Source organism: Triticum urartu, unplaced genomic scaffold (assembly GCF_003073215.2).
Source record: "Triticum urartu cultivar G1812 unplaced genomic scaffold, Tu2.1 TuUngrouped_contig_6807, whole genome shotgun sequence".
NCBI lineage: Eukaryota > Viridiplantae > Streptophyta > Magnoliopsida > Poales > Poaceae > Triticum > Triticum urartu.
This window is the reverse complement of record NW_024117598.1, coordinates 1-10,894: the sequence shown is the minus strand read 5'-3', so window position 1 is coordinate 10,894 and position 10,894 is coordinate 1. Positions and strand designations below refer to the sequence as shown.

General features: G+C 41.6%; 1 protein-coding gene across 1 annotated transcript; it reads right to left on the bottom strand.

The window, feature by feature from the left end:
• Positions 1 to 3,846: 3,846 nt before the first annotated feature.
• LOC125531107 (probable inactive methyltransferase Os04g0175900) lies at positions 3,847 to 8,124 on the bottom strand. The gene is made up of 4 exons (XM_048695515.1): positions 7,697 to 8,124; positions 7,142 to 7,452; positions 4,885 to 4,949; positions 3,847 to 4,146 (listed from the first exon to the last, which is right to left on the bottom strand). Exons 1-4 carry the CDS (start codon positions 8,122 to 8,124, stop codon positions 3,847 to 3,849), a joined length of 1,104 nt encoding a protein of 367 aa, XP_048551472.1.
• Positions 8,125 to 10,894: the final 2,770 nt, after the last annotated feature.

Sequence of the window (10,894 nt, the reverse complement as noted above, 5' to 3'; positions counted from 1 at the left end):
TCATGTGCATAGGAGGTGAGCTAGAGCACCACAAAGCTCTCCCCTCGCCAGCCAGAAAAAACAGAGCACTGTGGAGTGCTCTGCCGTGGCGATGGGGTATATATAGCCACCTCATTGGTCCCGGTTCATGGCTGGAACCGGGACTAAGGGCCCCCCTTCTATCCCGGTTATCGGACGAACCAGGACCAATGGCTGTGGGCTAGGAGCGAGGACCATTGGTCCCGGTTCGTGCCTAGAACCAGAACAAATGGGTCCACACGAACTGGGACAAATGCCCCCCGAGGCCCGGCCGTGCCCCTGGGCCCATGAACTGGGACGTATGCCCCCCATGGGTCCCGATTCGTGACGGAACCGGGACTAATGGGCTGGCCAGGCCCTAACCAAAGCCCTGTTTTCTACTAGTGTATTGATTTCCTGTGATGTAAAAAAACATGCAGAAAACAACAACTGGCACTAGGCACTATGTCAATAGGTTTGTACCAAAAATGATATAAATTGACTATAAAATGATTGTAAAACATCCAACAATGATAATATAACAGCATGGAAAAATAAAAAAATTATAGATATGTTGGAGAAGTAGCACACGTGACGAAGAATCCTTGCGTGAACCTGCTAGGCTTCTTTGGCATGTATGGTAAGACAAAATATACACCGGAGGGATGAGATGACAAACAACGTGTGAACAAAAAAGACGGCATGCATCCAAAGCAGTATCAAGGTCCTATCAGCTACGCTCTTACCAAAGCAGAGAAGAAAGTATTTTTTACTGCGTGCTCAGTATCTAGGTCTCACCCGGCTTCTCATCCAATATAAAGGGAATAATAAATATGCCATAGAAAAAATTGCAGAACCTAAAGTCTCATGACCGCCACGGGATTATGACGCAACTGCTTTCGGTTGCATTCAGGGGGCTTCTACGAGAAAATGTTCGATTGGCCATTGTGAAGCTATGTGTATTCCTGAGTGCAATTTCTCAGAAGGTAATCGATCTAGAAATCCTACCAAGATTACATAATGATTTGGTCTAATAACTTGTCAGTTTCAAGTTCCCACCATCCTTCTTCAATATTATGACGCACGTCCTAGTTCACCTAGTCAATAAGATTTCCATTCTGGGTCCTGTATGTCTACACAATATGTTCCCATTTGAGAGGTTCATGGGTGTCTTAAAGAAATATGTTTGTAACCGTGCTAGGCCAGAAGGAAGCATCTCCAAGGCCCATGAAACAGAGGAGGTCATTGCACTTTGTGTTGACTTTATTCCTGACCTGAAGCCGATTGGTGTTCCTCAATCGTGGCATGAGGGTAGACTGAGTGGAAAAGGCATGCTATGAGCGGATTCAATAATATGTAGGGACGGGCATTCTTGGGCGCAAGCACACTACACAGTTCTACAGAATTCTAACTTGGTGGCCCCGTATATCAATGAACACAAGAATATTCTACGCTACAAACACCCGGAGCAGTCTGACGACTGGATTACACGTGAGCACATGGGGACTTCTGGCGGTTGGTTGCAAACATATCTCATGGGTAACAACACTATTGGAGATGAGTTGTACTTGTTGGCCAAAACACCATATTCGACTGTATTGACTTTCCAAGGGTACGAGATAAATGATAATACATTTTACACGATCGACCAAGATAAAAAGAGCACCAACCAAAATAGTGGTGTCCGCTTTCATGTAGCAAACACCAATAGGGCAAAGGACACATATTATGGTTACACAGAGGAGATATGGGAACTTGACTATGGAAGTAATTTTAAGGTCCCCTTGTTTCGATGCAAATGGGTCAATCTGACAGGAGGTGGGGTACAGGTAGACCCGCAGTACGGAATGACAACAGTGGATCTCAACAATCTTGGGTAGACAGACGAAGCATTCGTGCTAGCCAATGATGTGGCGCAATTTTTCCATAGGAAGGACATGTCTACCAAACCAAGAAAAAGAAAAGATAACGAAGCGAATACATCATATGATGAGCCAAGCGCGACATAGTTCTTTTAGGGAAAAGAAACATCGTGGGAGTGGAGGACAAGACAGACATATCGGAAGATTATGTAAAGTTTCATGAAATTCCTACCTTCATAGTGAAGACTGACCCAAGCATCATGTTAAATGATGAAGATTATCCATGATTACGGCAGAATAAGAAAGGGACACACGCGAAGAAAAAGTGAAGACTTTCTCTCTAGTGAAGATTTTGCACCTTTGATTTTGGGTTGAAAGCCATAGTAATGCTCCACAACTATTCCGATGATGTCTTTGATCTAGAATATCACTGCAATTATATGTCAAAAAATGAAATCCCTTTGTAATAAATGTGTTTTCGTCCGAAACCCTGATACTTTAAAAGAGTTTGTCCAGTTTATACACGAAGTACATCCAGTTTTTGCTGTAACACTCTCAACTTTTTAGCACATGCCATGTGGATGAAATTATGATACCATGCCAAGTTTCAACCTTTTCAGAGTTCATTTGTAGTGCTTTTCAATTTTAGGGTCATTTAGCTCCAAAAAATCATTAAATGCATGAAAAATAGCAATGAAGTCATAAAAGGGTTGAAAATTGATGATGTGGCTTTGAATGGTGCATATTGAACACACAAAAACTCTGGAGTTAAAGTAAGTTTAAAAAGGAGATCCCTTTGTAAAAGATAAGTTTTCGTTTGAAACCCTGATACTTTGAAATAGATTGTCCAGTTTGTATACGAAGTGCATCCAGTTTTTGCCGTAACCATCTCAACTTTTTAGCACATGCTATGTGGGTGAAATTATGATACCATGCCATGTTTCAACCTTGTCAGAGTTCATTTATAGTGCTTTTCAATTTCAGGGTAATTTAGCTTTAAAAATCATTAAATGCATGAAAAATGGATGTCCATTTTCTAGTTTGAGCAACTTTACAGTGCTAAACATGCCCAAATGAGCTCAAACTTAGTACACCTGCTATGATCAACTAAAACAAAACTATAATATTTTTCAATAGCAAAAAGAATCAACTAAAAAGCTTTAATAAATTCTAGTTATGTTCAAAATAATATTACTTTCAAATTATACAAATTATTTTCATAAAGTATTTTTTGTTAAAAACTTTAAGAGGAAAAAAGAACTAAATGAAAACTAGGCGTGTATGCTACTATTTAAAAGAAAAGTTTAGAATTAAAACCAAAAAATGGGCATGATCTCTTTCATTAACACATAAAGAATATGAAAGTTTTGCATTTTTTTAGAATTTCATATATTTTGTTGAAATTCTTTGATAATAAAAAAAACTTGAGTCTAATATGACCTTGCTATTTACTGGTGTTTTTTTGCATGCTTGTGTTAGTGTTGACTATGTGCATCCTAATTATGTAGAGGCTGGATGTGTGCTCATTGTGTTTGTACCCACTCGATGGTTCATCTTGAGCTTACAAAATCCAACCTTTATTGAAAAACAATAAATTACTAACTGTGTTGATCTATTGAAAAAGTTTTACTGTATGACCAATTGTGCTATTATTATGCAACAAAGAAAAAACTACTGGGCCAAAGTGAGACATTGTGAACAACAACTACTCTGTGCTTTTATGTACCTCTTCACGGTAACATATTGGCAATACAAAAATACAACTGGAATACCTTGATAACAAGTTTTTAACATTGTTATTAAAATATAAGTGGTACAAATAATTATTCCAACAACATCATTATATTAAATGGTACAAATAATGATAAATGCATTGTTTTGACTAAAAAGTCCATCATTATTGGAATAAATAATACAAAAAATTATACAAGCCAATCTCACACACATTATCAATAGTAGCTAGCATGGACATAAAATGTCATGGTTACTATTTGGTAAATTCGAGAGCCCAAAAGTTTCCAAAAATGTAAGTTGACTGGAAGGTGCCGCTGAAACCTGATTCCCTAACCAGCTTCAGAAACTCTTGTGCAGTTCTTTCCTTCCCTCCCTCAGAGTTATTTAACATCATCACATCGAGAATGTAGAGATTTTGTGCTGCCCTTGTCAACTCTGGAGTAGCCGGCAAGACAAACTCAACAGCGATCAGCCGCCCCTTGTCTGACAAAGCTTGACGGCAATTTTTTAGAATCTTTATGCAGTCATTGTCATCAAACATATGGAGTACCGTCTGTATGTACATTCAAGAAATATTCAGTATCTAGAATATGTTATGTAATATTAAACCTACTTTGCTCGAAGTGTAGGTTTAAGTCTGCTCTACATTCTCAAATATTTAGGGGATTTATTTAGCACAACGGAATGTTGTTTGTTTGTCACAAAGAAAACATTGTAGATTCACTATTGTAGATGGACGTTGAATTTAATTTTGGCATGTTTGAATTATTGAGTTGTGGTTCATTTTGCTTTGTTGCAGTGTTGCATTGTTGAATTGGATGGTGTTGAATTTTGCTATATGATCAGCGTCCAATTTCCATGGTATTGAGGGTTTTGATATGAGAGTGTGGTTGTCCGGCAGAACTATTGAGGGGTTGTCTGGCACTGTCCGACATCGTACCACGGAGGAAATCTTACTAAGAGAAAACCCGGGGTTAAATTACTTCTGCACAAGGGCAGCCACCTTGATTGCTTGGGCCCTAGATAAATACTTTTATTAGTTTACCAATGTGTTTATAGAACTACAAGTCGAACGCATTGTTCGTCAGAAGTAGACAATTATTTTGAAGAAATATTCTATATACATCGTTTCTATATTTTGGTTGAAAAATATTTTCTATTTGAGATAATGAGGGTGCATCACGTATCTACAAGGTTTTGAGTAATATTATACTTTACACCATATGGAATACAGAATGACAGAGAAGGGAACTAGATACAGTAGTTCGTATGTATATATATATATATATACCTTTAAGAAAATCACATCTCCAGTGGGAACATTATCAAACATATTTCCAGCTATATGTTCGACACCTGCATTGGATTGATATTACTAGCTAAGTTCTCAATTATCTCACAGGAAAGCATAGATGAAAGAACTCAACAATAGAAAATGATATAAATATGATCTAAATGTACAGTCATAATATCCATGCAAAAAAAGAGAATACAGTTGCAATACAAAAACAAGGAAAGACAAAAGAGTCGAGTGATGGGTGCTAAATTTGCTGGATAACAACATTTTTTTATCTGATCCTTTATGAACCGGTGACAAAAAGATTGGCATCGATGCTTTTCCTAGTAGAAATTAATCCATTGAACTGAGGAAACTGATGCTATTCCTACTGAGTTGAAAGTTCCGTGGGTACGTGCGCACAGCAAGTACACACATGTCTGTTGATCACTTGATCTATAGGCTTTAGTACTTCAAATTAAATTGTTGAGTTTACAGGACGCTAATGATGGTGCATATGTCTGGGAGAAGAATAAGCCATTTGTGTATACGCTAACAACCAAAATTACAACCCCTCCAATTAAGATATGCATTCCCAATTTCTCAGGCATTTTATTTGGTAGGCCGACTTGGATGATGATGCCTGGAACGGAGACTCCAGGCCGGGAGGCAACCCAAACAGTCAGATAGGCCTGGAATAATCATAACAAGTCTAATTCCTTGAGAATATTACAATGAAGTGGTAGAATGTTCAATGATTAATTGATGCAATTTGATAATACGATATAGGATAATGCACTACATTGACACTCGTTCGGGATGGGAACATAAGTTGGGCATGAGGTTTTAGGTCTTCAATTTGAGTGACAATACATGTGTTTTAGTATGTTGTAAAATATATGTTTTTAGATTCATCGACGAATGAAAGTGCGAAACTAGTAATTCTAGCAATTTACACATATTTCGCTAGTCAAATTGAATGCCTAAACACCCGTGCCTGGCTTATAGTCACATGGAGGATGTTATATATGATTTACGAGATGTTTTGCATAATATATAGTATTCTTCATTGTACTATATTCACTAATTCTTTTCTGGACACAATCTCCTCCAATTTTGAGAAGATCTGCGGTATGTGTTATTGTTTTCATTTGCTCCATTTTCATCCCTAGGTGTGAACTTTGCATGGAGTCTCCATGCGTACTATATTCAACTAATTATTATGTTTTATCTCCGTATCCTGCGTTCCCCACCAAATAAAGCTTAGGTGAACTCGGGAAGAGTCTGGAATTTTTATAACCCAGGGTAGGTGATATGCACATGGAGACAGACATTTTTGGTTTTGTCTTCCGGTGCACTTTGTGGACCTGTGAACAAAGCGGTGTTTGTCTGTTCAGTCATCTCTCTACTCCTGCCCTTTTAGGGGAATCCATCTGGTTAGGAGAGAGAAACAGAAAGAAAGAGTATGGTTGAAACTGAAACAAGAAATATGCACACACAAACAGAGACGGAGATTGATGGATGCAAAAATGCTTCCTAGAACTGGCACATAAAGCTCAAGCAGAGGAAAATAGGAGAGTGAGAGATAGTGAGAGCGTGTTGGCAGCCCGGGACCAGCTCCTGTTCCATTGGCATAGGTTCAAACATTTTCGGTGTGCATCGAAGGCGTGACACTCTCCCTTACAAGGAGGTCCTAGCCTGCTCTCGTATCTGAGGTGGGACTAAAGTTAATGGCGCTGCCCGAGTATCGTGGGGGCCAGCTGTAATACAACTTGTTAGCAGCCCAGACTCAGCTCCCAGTCCATCGGCATATGTTCGGACATTTTTGGTGCGCATCAGACAATCAACTACTAGCAGAGAATCCACTACACCCCAAAAGACTGGCATGGGGCTAGGAACGGCTCTGAAACCACTTGTCAGCAGCTCAGGCCCAGCTCCCGGTCTATCGACATACGTTCGGGCGTTTCCGGTGCGCCTCGGACACTCTACTACAAGCAGAGAGCCCACTATATCACAAAATACCGGCTTGAGGAGAGTAAGGCACTCTCCCTTATAAGGAGGCCCTAGCCTCCTCCTGTATCCGAGTTGCGACCATAGTCACTAGCACTGCCCGCGGGTCATGAGAGAGAGAGAGAGCATGCAATGGTTAGGAGAGTGTGCTAAGAGAGAAAGAGTAAATGAGCCGTGTGTAAAAGTTTATAGAGAAAGCACACAGTAACCTATTCACAAGGTCACGAGACCAAGTCAAATTCATAAGAAGGAGGCGACGTACCGAGAATAGACGGCGAGAGGGATATGACATGAGGCAGATCGAAGTTGATGCCCCTGATATGCTTGTACCTGGAGGTGATCATCTCCAGGGTAGAACCGGTGCCGCCACCAACATCGACGAGCACGGCCACATCGTCGAACCCATGGAAGCGCTCCAACAACTTGCTGGTCACCATCACTGAGATCTGCACCATGGCCTTGTCGACCACCCCGAGTACCCGAGGGTTTCTCCCCAAGTGCTCGCCCATAGGAACCCCATGCGTCCTCTTGAACGCCGTTTGTCCGCCTCCTACTGCCGCCCCCAGCTGCTGCCTTCGAAATGCACGGCGATGTTAGATTCTATAAACCGTAAGCAAATTTTAACATGGTCTCTCTACCTCCTCTTTTTACATACGAGGTAAAAAATGAGTTAATCAGACCCTAATTAATTAGATCAATGATTCCGATATATATTATACTACTCTTGTCTCTCTTGTTCAAAGAGGAGGTAAGAGGAACGCTGTTAAAACTGTTCCAAACGGCAATTGCAATAGCACTCATTCGTATCATAGCTTACCAGGCCATCAAGAAGTCCTGGTCCGTAGTGAACATAGCGTAGGGCGCCAGCGACGGGCCACCGTGGTTGCTGCTGAGCCACCGACACACCGGCAAGGGCTTGTACTGCCGGATCGCCTCGCCGCTTGGACCTGCCTCCGTCACGCACTTGACGACGTCGAAGGAGGCAAGCAGCCGCATGATGCGGTCCACCGGAGCCGACCCGCCGGCCTTGTCCATGGTTGGGAGCCGCGCGGCTAACTCATCTGCCGTAATCGCGAGGCTGCCGGTGTTGCTGAGCGCGTCAAAGATGCCCAGCTCGATTGCTGCTTTCAGGGTCATGGAGACCGCGAAGCTGGTGATGAGCCCCCACGCATGTAACCATGTCCCCTCGTCGTCGTCACCAGCGGCCGGATTAATCCTACTTCCGCTCACAGTATTGTTATCCATTGATACTTGGATGGTGCCTATAGCTTGTATGGTTCCTTGGTGGTGCCTGAAACAAGGTAAGCATATATAGGGAGAGATCACATCCAGTTCTGAATAAATAAAGTAGAGAAATTATGGGTGTTCCACTATACAACTTCTAAATGTGCAGGCTGCCACAACTTTGTTAAATCGTGGTTGTGCCACCAAACCGTGCGGAGAAATTGCACGGAAATCACAACGCAACATTAGCTCTTGTTGCCGTCTTCTTTGGCCCATTTCTTCCTATGCAAGTTTTATCACTTGACCGTGTCACCAACAATGAAGAGAAGACTCATTTGACCCTTTCATCCAATCTGGCGCTCGATCGAGTCCAACGGTATAACCCATTCTTTCGTGGCCACCGCCACGCACACCACAACGCAACTACACGCCATCCTTTGCCTGTTTGCTGCTGTTCCTGCTCCGTCGCCTCCTCAATTCCGCCGTATCCTCACTCCTGGAAGCATACTCCTTACATTTATGTACGATTCAAAATTCATCCATTCCAGTCCCGCAAGCACTCCCAACAATGGCATCTACTGCGTGCACTAGTTTCCTGCCTCGGTGCACCCTTTTCCGTGCCAGAGTGCACCACTCAAGGCAACATAGTCCAGACTGCGCCCCCTTGAATGATCTATAACATTGTAGTACAACAACCTTAGGATCCCATTTTGCTTGACGGATATTCAAGGGGCACGCACCTATCAAGCCCTATCCGGCCGCTTGATTGCCTCATGATTCGTGAAGTAGTTGAATCTTGCACGAGGGCACATAAAGTTTTAATTTTCAGCGTCGAAAGTTAGGGATTTTGCATCTGAAACTTTCAAGTTTCATAGATATAATTTTAAGCAATTTTTTCCGTTGGTCGTACACATAAAATACTTGACTATTATCGGTCGCTTGAACTAAGTTTCAACATTGAAACTTAACTTATATTTCTAAAAGATATCAAAATATATTCAAAACTGGTCTTATTTGAAAGTGTTGGTTACGAGAAACATGAATATGCAAATACTATAACTTAACTTAGAAAAAACTATAACTTAACTTGGAATTTTCATTAGAAGATATATAACTTGAAAAATCGGAAGCGAAAATAAAAAGCCCACACCCGTGACTCGCGTGCTGTAAAAAATCCTCGTCCTTTTGCCTGACCAATGTTTACATTTTTTTTTTTGGAAAAAATTCTCTTCAGTTTTTGTGCAAAGCATTGGCAGGTAGTACTGACTGGTCAAACCTCTATATATAGCTTATCTAAAGGAATGCATATTATCCGACGTCTCTCGTGTCCAAAGTATTAGTGGAACATTTGATCAAAGCCTTTACTAGACCCGTGCAAATGTCTGGTAGTGCACACATGAAAATGGAAGTGGTGTCGCGGCAAACATAAATTGGAAGTAAATAAATAAAACAGCATCTAGTGACCGCCGGCCGTGTTGGTTGAGACTTTTTTATACTGCCGGCAACGACGCTTGTCAGGACCTGTGCCTTTTGCTTCGGCATCACTATGACACCTGCTTGCCTCGATGGATGCATTTGTTCCATTTGGTACGTCCAACTATCGGGGGCTCCCAACGCGTCTAGTTTTTTTTTTTCTTTGTGACATGACATGAGCTCGTGTAAAGTTGATGTGATAGCAGAAGTGCAACAGCATACCAATTCAAACGCGAACAAGCAAAACAAAAAATCGTATGGGGTCGGAAGCCGAGGTTGATCTCGTGTAGTGTAGTTGATGAGACGGCAGAGGTTCGACAGTACTTGTTGGACGTAGCGCTCGGAAGCATTCGGCTTAGATCGACCGGATGTGATCAGGGCATCCGGCCGGCCTCGTAATTCTTTTTCGAATAATTCGACCGGTACCTGCAGCCTCGCAAGGTTCTTTACGTTGAAAAACAGGAAAGGAATACAATTGACAAAAGATATAAATATTTACTCCCTCCATTCACAAATATAAGATGTACTACTCCTTCCTATCAATATTACTTGTTGCTGGTCTAGTATAATTTTGTACTAACTTTGTACTAAATCAGTGACAAATAATATGGACCGTAGAGAGTAGTTTTTTTAATCGGATGAATATAAACACGTTTTAGTGGGTTTGTTCACTCATTTCAGTGCGTGTTTCGTTCATATGGGAATATACAAAACAATATATATTTGTGAATGGAGGGAGTACTTTACTTGCATTACAAGTGTGTCTACCGGTATACAATTGTGTTTAGAATGAACAGGGCAACTAGGGACTGTTACCCAGTGGCTACCACCTGTAGAGAAATAGGGCAACTAGGTCTTTCTCCTAAGAGACTCCGCCGATGTTGTTCCCTCGCCGCTGGTTGCCTTCTGGCGTCAATGAGGTGGAGAAAACCCTCATATGGGGTATCTATGTAGTCCGCGGTGGCCCTAGCTCGCTCCATCAATGTGGGGCAATAAGAGCTACACATCTTTGTGTCGAGCGTTTGCCGGGGCGAATCTTGTTCCTTGTTTTTGTCTTCATTTCGTCTAGGGAAACATGCAGCGCAAACACAAGGGTGCTCCAGTGCTACGCTTAGCCGAACGTGTGGAACGTAAGTGGCAAACGTAGGACGAGGCAGTCTGACTTGACCAAAGACTGAACTCGACGATTGAAGCACATAGGCTGGGGAAGTCCTAAGTGATAGTTATATTATTAAGTTTGATTACGATCTTCTATGTAATGAGAGAGGGAAATATGGTTATAAAAATCTCCTTGTTAGAGCTGGAGCCCCCCACCCCT